The sequence below is a fragment of the Anabrus simplex genome, chromosome 5, assembly GCF_040414725.1.
Source record: "Anabrus simplex isolate iqAnaSimp1 chromosome 5, ASM4041472v1, whole genome shotgun sequence".
Lineage (NCBI taxonomy): Eukaryota > Metazoa > Arthropoda > Insecta > Orthoptera > Tettigoniidae > Anabrus > Anabrus simplex.
Window position 1 is genome coordinate 448,612,654 of NC_090269.1, and position 20,243 is coordinate 448,632,896.

General features: G+C 42.2%; 1 protein-coding gene across 1 annotated transcript in view; it reads left to right on the forward strand.

Moving 5' to 3' along the window:
• LOC137501037 (uncharacterized) overlaps positions 1–12,589 on the forward strand; it is a 58,678-nt gene extending 46,089 nt beyond the window's left edge. Inside the window, exon 5 of the mRNA XM_068227897.1 lies at positions 12,466–12,589. Within this exon, the coding sequence (XP_068083998.1) occupies positions 12,466–12,589 (124 nt within the window). The remainder of the gene's footprint in view (positions 1–12,465) is intronic.
• The last annotated feature ends 7,654 nt before the right edge of the window (positions 12,590–20,243 follow it).

Genomic DNA, 20,243 nt, shown 5'->3' on the forward strand with positions numbered 1-20,243 from the left:
GAATCATTGTAAATTAAATTATCATTTTGTTCACAAAGTAAATATCTCTTGTTTTTCTTTCAAAACTTCTGTTATTTCTTACCGTGCAAAAACATTTTTTTTGGTCTACTTTGTCTGTGGGTTGCCTCAAGTTGCTCAATAAGTTTGGTCAGTATGTTGCTGTTTAATTCTAATGCTATTTTAAGGGTATTTTTGATATCCCTTCTCTATGTGTTACTTGACGGTACGCTGGTGCAATATTGTTGACTGTTCTTTTGTTGAATTTGACAGATGAAACCGAATGGGCTCGCTTGATGAACATTCGTGGAGCTGATGGTGTTCCTAAGTATGATAGGATATGCAGGCTAATGCTTTCTGTTCTGACTATTGCACAACAATGCTGAGTGTGAACTTGTGTTCAGCTTGTTGAAAAACAACCAAAATCAGTTTAGGTACTCAATGTCAAATGAAATTCTGGATTTTAATTCTGTTTTGAAAACCAGAACTACCGATCCATGTTACTCGAGTAGTTTTCCTCCAGAATTTCCGATGAAAGCAAAGAAAGCAACTCATATCCATCTGTCCTCTCTAACTTATGATGAATAATAGCCTGCTTACTGTGAACTTGAGTGAATTTTGTAATTAAGTGTACATACATTCATCATCATCATACAGCATTATGCATATCAGTGTTCAGTCTCCAAGCCTCTGTGAATTTACTAAATGTCGCCACAATCCTCCATATGCAACTAGTGATATGGCCTCATTTGATTCTATTCCTCTTATATATAAATTGTAGAAACTGGGTCCAACCACCGTCGTACTTGTCTGTCGCTACTTCTCTTACCCACTTGTTTGTACTAGCAATCATTCTCGCTATTTTTATATCTGTTACTTCTAACTTATGAATAAGATGTCCCAGAAAGCAAAGTTGGTCTGAAAATAGATTGATGTAAAGATAGTTTCGTCCTGGAGCTGACTTCCTTCTTACAGAATACTGTTAACCTCAACTGCGAGCTCGCTGTATTAGCTTTACTGCACCTTGATTCAGTCTCACGTACTATATTACCATCCTGGGAGAACGCACACCCTAAATACTTGAAATTATCTACTTCCTTTTTATCAGCAACCTGACATCCATTTCTGTTGAATTCCTTACCTACTGACATCGATTTATTCCTCGTAAGGCTAATTTTTACACCATACTCATTGCACCTGGTTCCAAGTTCCAGGATATTAGACTGCAGGCTTTGGGCACAATCTGCCATTAAGACCAAGTCGTCAGCGTAGGCCAGACTGCTGTCTACATTTCCCTATAACTGAATCCTTCCCTGCCACTTTATACTGTTCTGCAGATGATCCATGTAAGCTACGAACAGCAAAGGTGAAATATTGCAGCCTTGACTAATCCCTGTAAATACTTTGAACTAATAACTCAGTTTCCTTTCCGTAGGAATCTCTGTAGCACCATCTCATGTAGACCTCATTACCAACTTACAAAGTGAACTGTACACACACATTCGCGCTAATCCTAACAATTTTAATCTGTAAATTTCTAAATCTTCTTTCATTCACGAGTACATACATTTTCTTGCCCTGGCATACAGCATGATACTCAGCAAGAGAGAAAATGTTCTCAATTCCGCCGCACATTCTGTTTCTTCGTGCTTTTTCGCTTAGCGATCGCCCCTTGTTTCCTTGTCCAGCTGAGTGAGTTTTTACTACTCTTTGACTTGTAATACTGCCCCCTCCTCAAGACTGTTCCGTCCCTGATCAGTTCGCTATCAGTCTTCGAGTACCCATTTGTCAAGGAATTTGCTCCACCGATTGAATTGCACCACCTTTGGCATTCCTCAGGGAAGTCAAGGAATACGGTTTATAAAGTTTAACACCTCTCACAAAACGCTGTAGTTTAGGTGGCAGATCTCGCCGCCTCCGCCACACCAAATCCTTGGCATCGAATCCACCTTCTTCAGCCCGCGCGTCTAAGCAAGTTTCATTCGGCCACTAGCAGCTACTGTGTTTATTCGTTCGAAGCAGTGAATCTGACCCATTCCTTCTCTCCAACACTTCACGTAGTCACCCCCAGCCGTCTGGTGCTCTACTGCCGAACTTCAGATCACAGGGAAAATGCAGCTCCTCACCGTAGAGAACACAAGCCGGAGTCTGTCCTGTCGCTTCATGGACTGAAGACCGATTGGCAAGTGTTCATCCCAGTCACGTTGGTTGTCGGCTACAACTTTATAAATGTGTCTTCTGATCGTCCTTAACATCCGTTTAGCTTCGTTAGCAAGTGCGACATAAAACATCGGTAGTAGGAGCATAGTTATGAGTAACTCCGTAGTTCATGTACATCTCTGCGGACTTCACGTATCTTCTCTGGACCTTCGGCTACATCGTCTTTGGAAAGGACATCTCCCAAATAACTGACCTTTATGCGGAAGAGTGGCTTTCCTTTGCATTCATCTTGAGGTTGACTCCCAGCAGTCGCTTAGTGATTTCCTCCAGGTTCGGTAGGTGTTCATCGAAAGTCTTACCTATTGCAATAACGTCATCCTGGTAAACGAGGCAGGTTTCCTACGACAGACCTCGGAGTACTGCTTCCATCAGTCTTTCAAACGTAGCTGGTTCATTGCACAGACCAAAATGCACAACCGTAAAGTGCCAAAGTCCCGTTCCAGTTGAGAACGCGGTCTTCCGTCTTCGGCCTCCACTTCTACTCGCCAGTGTGGAGAACACTTGAGATCCAGACAATGTCTATACTGGACAGTGGATGTCTTTCAATGTCTTGCTTTTTAACTCTCGCTAATCCACGCAAAATCTGTTCGACCCGTCCTTTTCCTTCACTAAAACCGCCGGTGAGGTCCATGGACTACTAGACGGTTGGATGACGCAAACAATTCTCTCAGCCTCCTCTCTTCTTGATAGTGGCGAGCGTGGTGGGCGCTTTCGATCGGTTGTATTTTCCGGTGTTTATATCTCACGACACTTGCTCTGTTGTACGGACAGTTCTCGATTTCAAAGACATCTTGGTATTTAACATTTCTTCGACTTTGGCCTTTTGATCTTGCGTCAGCTTAGTATGTCCGAGGTCGCAGCTAATATTGAAAGTTGATGGACATCCTGGGTATCGTTCGTGGTCTCCCCACGAACCGGATTACGTCACCTTCTGAGTGCTTCTCGGCAATGATACTGGGAAATCATTTAGGTTCATCATTCTGATTGGAGTAGGCCCCTTAGCATTTACAACACCTCCTCCCCTTCGATACTCTTGGGCATACTTCCTCTTCGGCAACAGGCTCGACAATTCCCGTCACTTCTCAGTCTATGTTATCCATTTGACCCACGATCACGTTATCGCTTCTGTGAAGAAGTACATCGTCTCTGCTTAAAACAATATGAATGTTTGGACTTCTTCATCCGCGATGAATGATTTCTTCGTTTGCGAATACCAAGCATTCTCGTTTTCACATCCAAAGTGAGCTCAAATTTAGTCATTACGTACATCGCAAAATTAACGTCTTCTGTGTCATCAGCAACTATCGACTTGCACCTCAGGTCGATGTTGATTTATTTCTCGCCGTACGTTCGGTTGCGGTTATCAATAAAACTGTCTCCTTTTACGGTGTCCTTCTTGACAACGTTGTTGGGGACCCGGTGTCCGGAAGCCAATTACGAGCTAAACCATTCACGGATCCGTCGACAAAGATACTGTCTAAATGATGCTCGAGTGAAATGACACGTACCACCGTTGTCGGGGCATCGGGGCTGACACGCTCTGCTCGTCCCTTAGCACAGGCCCTTTTTAGTTTGAGCCTTAATGGTAGCGCTTGTGACATGTCCAAGCACGCGAAAACTCCAATAGCGAATTGTCCATTCTCATGGGACTTGGTTTCCAGAACAATCCCCTCTACCTTTCCGTCTAGAGGCTCCTCTTCATCCAGCCGTCAAAGCTGCGCCTGTAGATTCGATGACTGTGTAGCACCTTCGAATTAAAATGCACAAGCCAACGCATAATTTAACGTATTTTTAGTGCTCCAGACGAAGAGCTCGTTGCATTTCCGGGTCGTATATATCATTTGCAAGGGACTCTAGATAATTATAGATGTTGTATGGAATCTTTTGGAGCTGAAGGATAAGCCATACGAGTAAGGCGCGCGATATCTCCCTCAAATTATTGCAGAGTCTCGACAAGTTTCTGGCGTCAGCTACGAAATTAACAATGGCAAATTTGTTGAAGGCCTTTATCACCGTACCTCATCTCTAATCGGGCCACCAGAGAATTCAAATTAGATTGCTCACTGTCTGGAATTGCTTGGAGTGTATCCATCGTATCACCTCGCTGCACAATTACGAAGGCAGTGTTTTCTTCTCTAGTCAACCCATTGTTGGCGGCTGCCTTCTATACGTAGACCACGGAGTTTTGCAAACATAAGGTGGTGGTTTGATTTCACACACACCGTCCCTGCACCATTCTCTGCTTTTGTTCTGAAATCATCAGTAGGCCTGTCCTTTCCCATGGACTCCTTTTCTGGTGATGCAAATCGGTTCCCTATAGTCGTGTTTTACGCCCTACATTTGTTCTCGTCCTTGATCAATTTCAAAGAGCATAGTTTCTGAGAACACTCCGCTAGCTTTTTTCCAATAAACTAAAGTTTTCGGCTTGTCGTTTTAGAACTTTCTACGAACTTCTAACATTTGTACAAAATCCGTTACCGTCGCCAGCTATTTCAAAAATATCTTTGTATCCTTACCTTGTGCTTCTATTGCTGCTCGAAATCGTGATCGTAACACCGCCTTGGTTCTCAAAATTTCTTCATCACCTTCTTCCAGCTCGTACTTCATATCGGCAACTTTTAGGTCGTTCAGACTCAGTATAATCAAAACCATCATTCCTTTTATTCTCTTCCTTATATCCTACTGTCTTTTAACGGTCACGAATTGTCCAAAGACTTCTGACGCCAGTTGTTAAATTCATGGGTACCCTTAACGTACGTCAGTTTCCTTTCCGTAGGAATATCTTGTAACTCATTACAACGTACCAAGGTAACTGTACACCAGGCAATTAAGGGTGCACAGCTGTGAGCTTTCATCCGGGATTTAGTGGGTTCGATCCCTACTGTCGCCTGGGCTGAAGACGGTTTTCCGTGGTTTCCCATTTTCGCACCAGGTTGTACATTATTTTAGACCACGGCCCATTCCTTCTCACTCCTAGGCCTTTCCTCTCGGATCGTCGTCATAAGACCTGTCAGTGCTGGTGTGAAGTAAAGCGACCTGTACACACACATCTTCACGCTAATATTAGTAATATTAATCAAAATAACATACAACAATTCCCAAATCTTCGTTCATTCACGAGTATATAAATGTCCTTACCCTGACGTACAGCTTGACACTCAGACAACAGAAGAAGTATTATTCTCACTTCCGGCACACATTCTGTCTCTTCGTACTTTTTTGCGTAGTGATCGTCACTTGTTCCCCGGTCCTGCTGAGAGCGTTATTACTACTCCTTGACTCGTAATAGTATAGTGTGTTTGTGTCACAGTAAGTAATATATAAACATTTTGCCATGGTTGAGCAGATTTTGCTGACTGTTAGCAAACCATGTTCTTAACTTTATTGGTACCCACAACACCGGAGTTCTCTCAAATGACATCAAGGGCGTTTACGAAAATTAATTACACACCTGCCACAACCCACAGTGTGCTGGAACAAGATCAAAACTCCAAACCATCTGCCGTCGTTTATGTAGGGGAGTAGACTCCTACGGATTTCATTAGATATATGTTCGCTGGACATAAGAGTTTGTACTTCTCCTTTCGCCTTTACAACTACCTCCTCGTACATTCCTTAAGGGGACCCGTAATGGAGATATAGGGTTAAAAATCAAATTTATTTTTATATGAAATTAGCTTTGGAATCCCTGCGTCAAAATGTATTATACTTGAAATTATTGAATCTTAAATTTTAAAATAACTCTTACATGGAAAGTTGTCACCTGATAGCCATCATGGTAAACGGAGTTTTCTCTGTATTTTCCATGAGTGGTCTGTATATTGTTCTATGATTGTTTCTGAAGCTCAGTATGCCTAGAGGTGATAAAAGTTAGGAAGCGCGTGTGTTGGCAGACGAAAGCTAAAATATGTAGTAGTGTAAGTGAAGTTGCGTTACAATCACAAGTGTAGGGACCACAGTTTTCTAACTTCACTAACATACCCAGTGCTAAAAGTGGGTCACAGACGTGTACAGCAGCCTAATAAGGGCAATGCAACCAATTAAGGAATTAATTTATCAATTCTTTCTTCTAAGTGAACATATGTAGTGTAAACAGTGCAGTAGCTGTGGCCTAGAAATAGTTCTACATAATCATATAGGCATTAAAGGGGAGCTGGAAATGGTTTGTAAATGTAGCAAATATTGACTGAAATTTTATAATTCACCAGCTGTAAATGTGAATGTGAGAACTGTAGAAAGTAACTTGTGCAATGTGAATATTAGACTAATACATAGCCTTCACTGCATTGGGAAGAAAATCAGCTGCAGTTATGCCTTGTGGAGTTTTAATTTTACCGTGTCCACCCGCAAAATTTCAAGACTATAGCTGTGTAAGAATTTCAGCTGTAGAAGATGTTGCATTCAAATCTGTGAAGGATGCAGTTGAAGAAGCTGTCGTGGCAAATGACCGTGATAATCCCCCTGACCTCAGTGGAGCCTTCGATGGTACGTGACAAAAGAGACGACATTCCCCTCATGGTGGAGTATTATCGACCACTATTACTGACCCTGGAAAAGTAATAGATGTGTATGTAATATCCAAGTTCCACTGAGAATGAAAGTTGCCCATAAAGAAGATTCTGCTGCCAACTATGAGGGGTCAACTTGGGCGATGGAGACACAAGGAGTGAGAATAAGTTTCCAGCGGTCCGTCCAATGACAATGTTCGATGTATAAATGACTAAGGTGATGGCGATTGAAATGTAAATGATGATGTGAATTCTATCAAACCGTATGCAGATACCATAAACATACATGAGGTGGAATGCCAGGCCATGTGCAGAAAAGAATGGGATCAAGACTTAGGCGACTCAAGGAAACTATGAGGGGACGAAAGTTGTCAAATGGTGAGCCAGTCAGTGGGAAAAGTAGACTGACTTAGCAATAGACCACCTTCAAATCTGCTATGGCCTAGGCATCAGGCAAAACTTGGATAGTTCGGAAGTTGTAAAAAGAGCAGTGTGTGCCCTGTATTTTCACTCACTGTCCTCAAATGAAGACCCCAACCATGGATTGTGTCCGGTAGGTCCTGAAGGCTGGTGCAAGTGTAATAGTAACTTAATAACTGAAAAATGTACTATCATCCACACAGTTATGCCTCATCCGGTCATGGGAAAAATAAAGCCGGATTTTAATGACTTGGCACCCCCTGACCTGTTGAAACAATGTCTGCACTGCGGGACACAAAATCCAAGTGAGGGTGTAAACAATGTCATCTGGAGTCGGATTCTCAGGACAGTGATTGTGGGCATTTATACCCTACACTTCGGAGTATTTGATGCAGTAGTAGCATTCAGTGACGAAATGCAACAAGACATAAGTTTTGAAAATCCTTCTATAATGTGTTGGGAGTCGAACTGTTGATCCCATGCTATGACGCGACAAGGAAAGACTCCGAAATGCTAACCTTAATTTCCAGGATTTATCCAAAGAAGCCCGAAAAACGCATGGAGCTGCCAAAAGAAAACTTCTGGACAAATTTGAAGAGGAAGGTGACCCAAGTTGGGCTTATTTTGACATTCTAATTTTGGTCACTCTTTTCTCGTATATTTACTCCTTTAATTGCAAATGTACATTTCCCAGATTCTACTACATGTAGGCCGTGGTGTAGGGGTAGCGTGCCTGCCTCTTACCCGGAAGCCCCGGATTCGATTCCCGACCAGGTCGGGAATTTTTCTTCGACCTGGGGGCTGGCTCGAGGTCCACTCAGCCTACGTGATTAGAATTGAGGAGCTATCGGACGGTGAGATAGCGGCCCCGGTCTAGAAAGTCAAGAATAACGGCCTAGAGGATTCGTCGTGCTGACCACACGAAACGTCGTAATCTGCAGGCCTTCGAGCTGAGCAGCGGTCGCTTGGTAGGTCATGGCTCTCCAAGGCCTGTAGTGCCATGGGGTTTGTTTGCTTTTTTACTACATGTAGGAACTTCAAACTTTCACAGTTTGTTCTAGCGCTCCATGTGTATTCAAGGTCTCTAAATGCCTGGTTTCATATATATATTCAACTTAATGGAAGCTATGTTCAGCAAAATGCACATTTTCCAACTTGCAAAAAGTTATATTTATTAAACTATAATTTCAGTGATATACGATTCATTATCTGGACAAGGTATATACCTTAAACATATAAAAATTGCATACGTCTGCCGCAGGTAGTTTTTATTAAAAGGCACGTCAAGCATTAATATTTTGGCATTGTGGAGGAAGGCATTCCAGCTCCCCATAAATGAGGTAGTCTGTGATGTCGTACATTTCGAAATTATCAGAAAACTATTGCCTGTGATATCGTGACGTTAGACTTTTGAGAGGAAAGACGTAAAACATCTTCGTAACAAGTGAGAGGTTTTGAAATTTAAGACTAAACTCTGAATTTGACCACAGATAATGTTCAGTAATAGGAATGTGATTTCCATTAGTAACGAGCTCCCTGCATGAGATATCAGTCAGTGAAATGTTCAGTAGTAATTCGTCTGTGCGAGACTTGTAGTGGAGTTGACTGTTGAACTATTGGTCACATAGTTTAAATTTGTCACTGTAGATCGAGCCCAGAGGTGAGCTACGCAGGTGTTCTACCTCCGGATGGCGGACGACATTTCAAGGGACAGAATGAGGTTCGTCCATCCATCTGCGAACACTGCGGGAAGCAGTTCAGTAGCGGAAGCAGCCTGTCTGAGCACGTCATGATCCACGTGGACCAGGTACTCCAGTTTTGCAGAAATTGCCAGAAATGTTTTTCAAATAGGAGCTCAGTGCACAAGCGATTCCATACGGGTGGCCAGAAAATGTTCAAAAACAGTTGGCCCTTGAGGAAACACGTGCGGTCGCATACAGGTGAGAAGCAAAACTTTTGCAGAAGATGTGGCAAGACGTTTAACCGCAAATCGAACTTAACCGAAGACATACGAATTCGTACAGAAGATCAGCGTCGCGAATGTGACAAGTCCTGTAGAATGGAAGCTCATTTAGCCAAACAGTTTCAGCCTCATGTAGGCGACAGGCCCAAACTATCAAATATCAATTGCAAGTCATTCAGCCGGGAAGAATTCCTGTCCAATCACTTGTGGACTCAAGGAGACCAGAAGCCGTTTTGTTGTACTATTTGTGGAAAATCCTATACCACGAGAGGTTATTTAAAAATACACCTCCGGTCGCATACAGGCGAGAAGCCTTATTTTTGCAAAATCTGTAGTAAGTCCTTCACGCAAAAACATTACTTAACCGCACACTTGCGGACGCATACAGGAGAGAAGCCTTATTGTTGCCAAATCTGTAGCATGTCCTTCTCCCAGAAAGCCCAATTAATCACACATTCGCGCCGTCATACAGGGGAAAAACTCTATCAATGTAGTATTTGTGGTACGTCCTTTAGTCTTAAACATTACCTAACTAAACATTTGATGACGCATACAGGCGAAAAGCCGTTTCATTGCAATGCTTGCGGAAAGGCATTTAGCCGTACGTCAAGTCTAGCCGAACACCTCCGAACACATACAGGCGAAAAGCCTTTCCTTTGCAACACGTGTGGAAAAGCCTTTAGGTATAAATCCAATATGAAGGAACACTTGCAAACTCATACAGGCGAGAAGAACAATCAATGCAATATCTGTGGCAAGTCCTTCAGCAACAAAGGTTATTTACCCAAACACATGCGTTGTCATACAGACGGGAAGTTGAACAAATGTGATATTTGTGCCAAGTCCTACACCCGGAAATCTTATTTAGCCATACACTTGCGGACGCATACAGGCGAGAAGTCGTATTCTTGCAATATCTGTGGTAAGTCGTTTAACAAAGATGCCTGTTTGGCCAAACACTTGTGTTCACGTACTGGCAAGGTGCCCTACCTCGTGGCAGATCCTGTAGCCTGAAAGGAGATGCCAGATGCGGTTGCATCAAGTGTAAACTAATGCCTGCTGTATCTGTGGCAGTTCCTTCACTAGGAAGTTAGCGTGGTCGGTTCACATGCAGAGCAATTCTGCTGCAAATCCTTCATTCTGAGGAGCACGCTTTCGAACCATACGTGGACTCATACGGGCAAAGGTAAATGTTGGCTGAGTATTACTATGAACAATCCAGAGCATCTTGCAACTCAACAATGCCCTATTGGTTTCATACTGGCGAGAAGCTACACTGCTGTATTTTTTGTGGCAAATCGTTTGAACGTAGCACCGTGTTGTCCACGCACACGGGCGTTAGGCAGTTTGAATTTTCATGTGTTCATTTCTTTTGCATAGGCAAATCATAGAATGGGCTCTCGATGGCATATCCGAACATTCAGCTTAATATTCCACTTTCATTGTTTCCATAACACAAGGTTAGTTCGTATTACCATTGACCATTTAATAATTATTTTAGTGTCACTGTCTTTAGGTATGTGGGATCTATGTTCGTATTGTATGTATGCGTTAAGTATTGTCAATGGTGTGTCCTGGGGTTGAACAGTAGGATTGGTGTAGAACTGCATAGAAGGGATTCTTGGGATTGCTGGCCCATGATTGAACCAATAAAATAATGTACTCTCGTGTCCAAAAGTAAAGCATAATCACTAAACGTGGCCATACAACCGTATAGGAATATCAGACGGATTGATTAACAATCAGAAGCTGAATCACCCATCATATGTTCCACAACTTGTCCTAAAAGCGGGTCAGAAATTTTCTGAAAGTTAAGGTTCATCTTCGGCAACAACTAACAAAACTTGACAGTGCCTGCCACAACAAAATATACGGTTAATGCGGTTTCGCAGCGATGTGGTCCTAGAGCTCTTGTGGCAGTCGATCCCATTCCTCGGAAAGAACAATGCGAAGGTCTTGGAGGGTTCTTGTTGGATACCGGCGGGATGCAATTCGCCTCCCCAATGCTTCTCAGGCATGTTCTATAGGTTTCAGATCAGCAGACCTTGCTGGTCAGTCCATGCGATGAATGACTTCCTTAGCCAGAAATTCATCCACCAGTTTAGAGCGGTGTGGTCGGGCATTATCGTCCATTAAAGAAGAGTCTGTACCAACCGCACCTCTAATGAGTCGAACATGTGGTCTCAGTACCTCATCCCCTTATCTCCAAGCGTTAACAGTGTTCCTCGGACCACCCATGCAGTTGTGCAGGTCCGTACGGCCATTCAACATGATGCCGCCCTACACCATTACGCCACTACCACCATTCTGGTCCCGTTCCACGATGTTCCTGTGTTTGTATGGGCTACCCGGTTCTCTCCAGATTAATGTGCGACGGGAATCGTTCTGCAAACTGAAGACAGATTCATCTGTGAAGAGCACATGCCTCCATTCATTCAAGGTCCAGTTTCGATATTAACGGCTCCACAGTAAACGGGCCCGTCTCAGTGCTGGAGTTAGCGGGACGCACACCGCTAGACGTCGGGCAAACAGCCTGCTGTTCTGAGCCTCCTGTACGCAGTTTGCCTGGAAGCGGCAATCCCTCATGCGGCTTCAAGTTCCGCCGACAATTGTTTTGCAGGTGCACTCCGAATTCGTCGGGCGTTTGAGGCCAGATATCGGTCCTGCTGTTGGGTAGTTACCCTTGGTCGACCTGGTACTGGCCTACGACTGACACCTCCTGTGTCTCGAAATCGTCTCCAAAGCCTGGAAATGAAGCCTTGTAGCTCATTCAAGGTTGGGGCGACTTCGGTCTCTGTCTGGCCTGCTTCCGGGTGGCCGAGTATTCTACCCTGAAGAAGAGGATCCAAATGGCGTACTTGTGTCATAATGTTGTCACGTTCAACACGAGGCTACACTCCACACACGATAACAGGTCAAGCACGACTGAGGGAATATGGGGCTCAGGCACTGGCTCTGTTTACCTTACGGTTACGCGGCTAGTCAGAGCAGGGAACACTCCTTTCCTATACAGAGCGAACACATGAGGTTGGTATTTGCATATGTTGTGCGATTTACGGTCTATTACTTGTTGCCCTGTTTACTCGTAACTTATGCTTATTTTTTGGACCCTACTATAGCTTGCCCACTCCTAGATGAGAGGTGAGGATGCAAATTTGACACAGGGAGTGGGTAACACGTGGAATTCAATACGATGTAGTAATGCTCTACCATTAGTCCATGGGATATTACCCACTTATTTATTTCGTGTCAGAGGGTGAAAAGCTTAAAATATAAATAACCTATTATACACAAACAAAACAAAGTACATCTTATGTCAGAAATTAGCTTGACACAGAGTCTGCATTCCATTTCCAGAAACCAAGGAACTTCGACGATCAAGCAGTCCGCGTTGCAGTTGGTGACTTTAACAGCCAAGGCAACCCCTGGGGATATGAACATGAGAAAAGATGGAGAAGCTGATACTGTTACACGATACTAAACTAGCTTCTTCCTTTAACAGCGGACGTTGGCAACGAGGTTATAACCCTGATCTAATCTTAGGATCTAATGGATCCTTCCCTGGTTTCAAATGAGCTGTCACTCGAGACTTCCTCCACCTCTTAGGTATCTGTTTACTCTGCAGGCAATTGGTTAGGAAATCAACAACCCAGTTCCTTGCTCTGGAACCAATGTGTTTTATTTGTTCAATTCTCATATCACCCGAACCTGTAGCCTTGCCATTTTTGGATTTCTTTAGGGCTTTCTCTAGTTCCTCTAGAGTGATATTATTAGTGAGGTCGCTAGACTCATTGTCTATCTGGCGTTGTACTTTGACTCTATTCATGCAACAAACTACTTTTCCATTGAGCAAAATCTGATGAGCAGTGGCATCTGGGGACAAACTGACGTACAGGGGTTTGCGAAGTTATTATTAAGCCTATTCAAGAGTCACCAAGCTTTCTGACTACTTTTTGACAAGGGTAGATATCCAACGATTTCGTTCATCATCCGCTAACATTGTTGTCAGTTCTATATATTTCTGCACTGTCTGTTCACCAGAGGGATTCATCTCGAATGGATCAACGTATTCAGCCAGCAGAGCTGAGGAATATTAATTGCGACCAGGAACATAATTCATTCGGCAACCTCTGAGAATTGACTGGCTGGAGCTCTTGTTTACCGCATCTACAAACAGGTCGTGATCAGTTATAGAAATACCAATATCAGATACAGCATCTTCCAGTTATGTAGTGAACTTTCTCCAATCTGGTTCCTTATAAGTATATCGCCTGCTAAATGTACGCTCATGCGACGTACCACAGCTAATACGTCACACAAGATGGGTCTGTGCTGTGTGTGTCGTATAGGGATACCGATGTTCTCTATGTACTGCTGAGCAATTAACGAAGATTATATCAGGGTTATAACCTCGTTCCATGTAACAGTATCACCTGGTGGGTCCCAGCCCATTCCAGCACATCCTCTCCATCCTTTCTCATGTTCATAGCCCCAGAGGTTGCTCTGGCTGTTAGAGTCACCAATTACAATGTGGACTGCATGATTGTAGAAATTCCTTGACTTCTGGAAATGGAATGCAGAATTTGGGGGTTTATATATAGAAAAAGCAGTGCAATGATTTAACTCAACTGTAAGAAGTTCTTCGTCAGCACAGTCGGATATACCAGTGGATAGGACCGCTATACCAGGTTTGATAAATATTGAATTTCCATGCTGTTAACTCCGTCCCTCTACCATTAAGCACATGCCAGAAATTCTTAGCCTCCTCTGATTATTCTCTCGATGGATTTCTTGTACACAACGGGCATCACAGCCATGTTTCTTACCTAAATTCTGCAACAGTTCTTCTTTTACAATGTACATTACTTCAGTGTTTATGGACATAATCGCCAAATCTGTTCCCGAAAAGGGCCTTTTAAGAATTATCTTTCAACACTTGCAGAATGGAAGCATTAACCGGTAGACATGTGCACTCTACCGTTTCCAGCGAGCACTGTCAGTCAATCTGTTTAATCAATATTAACTGCACAATTTGGTCTGCACATGAAGTACTTGTAATATTTTGTGTTTACATTTTAGAAGGCGGTTTAAGTGGATGTAGTTGAGACTCCTGATTAATAATATTTAATGGTTACCCGTGTGTCGAGTATACTTCATATCTCATTTTAGGGTTTCATTTTGCGTAATAACATAGTTAAATTATAGTAGCACATGATTTCTTTTCACAGGTTTTCATGAATTTATTCCAATAACCGACTTCAACCTAATGAAATGTATACGACGACTGATATTATGTTTAATTAACTGTCATAGAGTGTTAGGCAATACTCTTAAAATCACATAGTTAATCCGGGATCTTGTTTCATCACCAATCAGGTGTTAGTCTAAACAGTTATTCAGTATTTCTCATTTAATTAGAATCGACTTGCGTGTGTTCAATTAAACCCAATATTCAACTTGAAGTTAACCTGGAAGTTATAACTGTCTTGGTTTGTGAATTAACTTCATTAATTTAATTAAAATAATACCAGTTTTTGTGAAAACCTAGTGTTGTAATGCAGTTTAGAGTAGTATAATAGTATTAATTAATTGGCACTTGAAGTCCTGCTGCTGTGTGGAGGCCACATTGGACAGCAGCCACGTTCAATTAACTGCAGTGAAGTTTCATTTTGCTCATCAGACACTTTTACTTAACGTTAAACCTTAATTATAGTGGATGATATTGGTAGGTCGGTGATGATCTTTGGAGGTTTCTCACATTCAGTTCGGGGTCCAGTTAAATTGTCCTACGCTGATTGTCAATCTGTGGACGGCCTTAATTTAAAAGAACGTCTGGAGTTCCGTTTCTTATATTTAATCGTTCTAGAAATGGGAAGCTTACACCACAGTTGTTTACGGGAGCCTAGCAGACTGATTTGAAGATTGTTTTTGTTTTCAGGTTAAACTCAAGGTGGTTTTGTGAAAAATATTCCTTCAGGAATTACGTTGTGGTGTGTATTAATAACATCCTGAAATCGTCCAGCCGCAGCATTATATTAAAGTTGTTCATTTCGGACCACTCTTCATGTTCATACTTGTAAACACACCCGCAAACAGGTTTCATTGTTTCTGATTGAATAAACATAGTCATATTAGAAAAGCTCTTTATTTATTTAAGTATCCCGCCTTTGATACCCGATAGACATATCTGAAAATGATGAAGAGCCATTAACACCTCCTGAGACAAAAGAGTCAACATTTCATGCTGAAGACCTAGGACTGGTTAATATTCTTATGAGATGATGAAAAGGGTCCAGTACTCAGGATTTCTCTTCGACAGTCCACCACTTGCAATTTTGGATATAAGAGAATTTTAGCGCCTGATTCTCGGTTTCGTCACAAGAACGCCAGTGGACATTTCTCTGCCATCAAGCAAACAAAAATGGAGCAATTTGAGCGCGAGTATACTGCAGATGTGGACATAAGAATCCTTACTCAGAGACGGCCCCCGCGAGCAGTACGTGACCTTCAAGAACAGCTAGGGAATTGAAGATAAATTTTCATTCAGAACAGGTTGACACAATGCTATCGTGGAAGAGCTGCGGGGGCACGTAGATCAGGACTGTTGGTCTACTCATAGTTCAAGGAACAAGCAAGTGACATGCAGAATGAGTGAGCACAGGTGTGCTCAGGCTTCAACAACAATTTCATCGATTTTCATACCATACTGTGACTTGATTCGCAGTTATTTATTCCTTTCAAGTGTTTATTGAAACATTTAAATATTTTTCTCCTGCACTTAAGAATTCATCCTTGTTGTAAGATCCTTTCGTGTCACCCACAATTCATCTTATTTTCGCATCTAGATGGCCACTCAATGAGTGTTACTGATAACCATTCTGGAGTCTGGAATCTTAGAAGAAGCGGATGTAAACGATCTGAGATTAATGACGAGATAACCCATGAAATGTCCTTTGCTCCCTTCGCACACGGAAGGTTCTCTCTCTGAGGAACGAGCCGCTCTTCAGTGTACATCATGAGGTGTGCCGAGAGGGTTCTCCCCTGGCTTACAAGTCAGCAAACAAATCTCGCCACGGACGGCCTCTTACTACACAAAAACGGTATGTATTTTCAAACAATTTATCGGTCCACATTATTACCATCACGAATGAACTCGAGTCTGTTGAGAATATGATATGCGTTTCACTGGTATTCATGGATTTATTAGAAGAACTGAAGATCCCTCTGGATATACGATCCTATTCAATAACCAAACCACGGACCTTACCACAGTTCAAAACATTCTGTCATGACGATTTTCCCTCAGGCCTTTTTTACAAGGGAATCACGGCATTAACTGCTACATTACCTCTAGAATATGTACCAGGAACTAATTGAGTCGCATGGTTCCATAACTACATGGAAAAATACAACATCTCTGCCATCGACAGTTACGAAGATTCTCGTTTCACTTGGAAATACACTCCTCCAGACGCATATGACACTCACTTCTACATCGACCTCAAAGCTCATTACACCGAACCCCGTTGCTACCACCTTCTGGCAAAATTATCACAGGCTGACTTTTCAAAAACAAAACAAGGTGTACCCTGCGAATATTAACTATTATGCGTTCCACTACTTAATATTCTTATATTAATGACATATTTATTGCACGCAACTGATGCTACGCCTGTGGACATGAACACTCTATATTAACGTATTAAGCATCCTCAAAATATCGTTGTTCTAACGTAAAAATGATCCTGACGACGCCTCAACGAATCCCTAGAGAAATGTGGCATACATAACGTCCCCATCTGGAAGAAAATTATAACAAAACTTCTATTGCAACACCGTGACATTCCTAACACAAGCAAACATCGTAAATTTCGCCATGGGTCTTTCTCAGCACACAAATAAGTAGTTGCGACTGTGGTAAAATACCACTAAAATGAAACAAGGCAAAATTAGCCCTAAACGTAACAAAATGTTAGCAAGGCAAAATACAGAGGACTGCATTGTAAAAATGATTGGAATACACAGATCTTCTTTAACTCGTACCAGCTTCCATTTTCAGCTCACCGGCGTCCTCTCCGTGTTTAGTTATTAATTTACTGGTTTCCGGTACATAAGTTTTCATCATGATATTTTGCATTTTGATCTTTTTCTGATTATTTCTTGACTTAATTGTAAGAATATGAAGGAGAACACAAAAAAATACCCTCACAATCATCTCCACGCGTTAATAATCGCACTTCGGTAATCGAGTGTCAAATTATCGCGCCCACACGCAGTGGCCTCATTACCTTGGCTCTGCCGATAAAAACAGACAGAGACTGACCCTGTAGTGCACCGCCGCAGGACAGCACAGCATTTGAAAATCCTCCCTCCTCTTTGACAAACATGCTACCAGCAACGCTGACCTAACCTCACCCAGGCTCCTTTGAGGAGCTGAATTGGTAAAGTGATGCTTAGATGAGGTTGTGACGTCATTATGACTTGCTTACCCTACCTCACTACCAAGAATGCTAACATTCTTTCACATTGGCTCTTTACAGGGTCCCTTCTTAAGAGCCAAACCGACGAGGTGACCTGTAGATGAGGTTAAGACGTCATTTTTGCACTCTAACTTACCTTACCCAGGCTCTTAACCGGCTCCCCTTGGAGTGGCCGAGCGAATGCGGAGTTAAATACTCTAGCGTCTGAGCTGAGGCGTAACGCTGTGTTGTTTAGCGCCCAGAACACACAGTTTTTTATTTTAAATTCAAACCGTATAAATTTGTACTCTAGAACCTGCAGTATAGTTTACATCACTTAGAGCCCAAACCGTTGTGTTCGGAACACACTCGGAACTAGACAACAATGGCTGTCGTGTAGAAGTGTGTACGAGTGAAGCTCCAAAATTTGGACAAAGTAAGGCGACACCAGCAAGCACATTACCATAAATATCGGATATTCGTGTAAATTAAGGAAGGTGTTACTAGTGTAGAGTGTAATTTCTGGAAAGTAACGTGGGTAACGGCTCTACTGACATTTATAAAGAACTACACGGAGACCTAACCTCTAATATGGCCTCATGCAAGATCCGTGAAGACTCGATCACAAGAGGTCAGAAGGTGACTTTGGTAGAGTGATACAGTTGTGAGAAATAAAAGTATAACATGGAGATGTGAGGACCGTGACAAAGGAGAAACGAAAATGTTACAATGGAGGACATCTATGAGCAATTGAAAGAACTAAGAATTGAGCAAAATGACCTAGGGTGCTCTCTGGAGGTTTGTCACTGCAAACTAGACGATACACAGAGTGATCGCTGGTTGACTTACTACAGGTAATTGACATTCTAAAATCGGAAAACAAACTGAAAGAGGAAGTGGATGACTTAAAGGGACGAGTGGAGCACATTGAGCAGTACTGAGTTCCAGAAACACGGAGGAGGTGCTACTGCCACTGGGGTAAATATTGATTCATCAATGATCGACATATATCACAGAATTCCCTCAAGAACATCTGCCGGACCGGGTACTCCATCAACATGGTGAAGTTCGTGCGGAGAGCGGATAAGGAGAAACTGATGGATGCCAGAGCTAAACTAGGGAAGACAATAACAACCCTCAATCTTGGGTGGACAACAAGCCAGCCGGTATTCATCAATGAATGCCTTTCCCCTTCCAGGAAGAAGCTCTCTGCACAGGTAAGAACGAAGAGGAAAGCGGCCAATTGCCAGTTCTGCTGGGTGCGAAATGGTAAGATATTTGTTAGAAGGAAGCCAAGCGATCTGGTCTTACATATTAAACGTGCAGAAGACATTGAAAAGATAAAGTAAAATGCCAAAACAAAACATGAATAATAGTATATATAGGTATAAGTAAAGAAGAGGTAACTATTACTTATCAGAATGTGTGAAGAGTTAGGACAAAGACTCAAGAACTGGTTTTAGCTGCCTCTGAAAATAACCATAGGATAATCTGCAATACCGAAAGTTGGATCACTAAGTCTATATATGATAATGAAATCATCTCTAGTAATTACTGTGTGTTTAGAGCTGATAGACAACATAAAGTAACAGGTAAACGGAGGGGAGGTGGGGTGGTAGTAGCCGTTGATAAAATGTTTGAAACTCATCAGATTATTTCTTACTCTCGTGAATTCGAATTTGTAATGGCTAAATTTCAGTTTAAATGTAGGTCATAATTTATACGAGTAGTGTATTTTCCACCAAATTCCAACCTTTATCAATGCTGTAAAATTTTTGAAACGTTGAACGAGCAATAAATTCAGGAAATGAAAGTCCTATTTGTATTGTAGGAGACTTCAGTTTGAGAGAATCAAATCAGGATGCTGGTAAGAGTAAAGCAGACTAGGCAGCAATGCAGCTTCATAACTTCCTAAGTCTTGAATCTAACATCTAGAATTACTATCACGAATAAATATGGATATTGTTTAGATTTAGTTCTGGCGTAAAAACAGAGCAAATTCACACTGAGCGAGACGACCAGCCTTTGTTACCTGAAGATGACCATCATCCTGCACTGATTCTCTCAATAGAAGTTAATCTGAGAAAACTTACTACATTGGACAGTAGATCAACTTTTAGGCATCATAATTAAAATAAAGCTAATTTTCAATTACTCTTTGAATTACTAAACACTTGTGATTGTTCAGAATTGAATGACATTGAGGACTTTAACAGTGCTTTAGATTGCTTCTATAATAAACTCTGTGAGATTATTGATTATTGCGTTCCTCTGATTAAGTATAGTAAAAGAACTCACCCAATATGGTATAATAAAGAAATAATACAACTAATTCGAAGTAAGGAGTATCATAGGAAAAGGAGATATCTTAGTGAATATAGTATGACAGAGTTCAAAACAAAGAGAGCAGTCCTTAAAAGGAAAATAGGAATACGTTCGAGGTATAGAAAGTAGTAAGGGTTGTTCTGCCCGAAGGCAGGTCCGAACCTCCGCAGAGGTGTTCCTGAGCCGGAGTTTACGTGCAGTAGGGTGGCCAGTTCCTTTCCGCTCCTCCATTCCCTTACCCCCACCAACAGCGCGTGGCAACCCATCCAACTCCAGACCACGCCCAATGTTGCTTAACTTTGGAGATCTCACGGGATCCGGTGTTTCAACACGGCTACGGCCGTTGGCTTG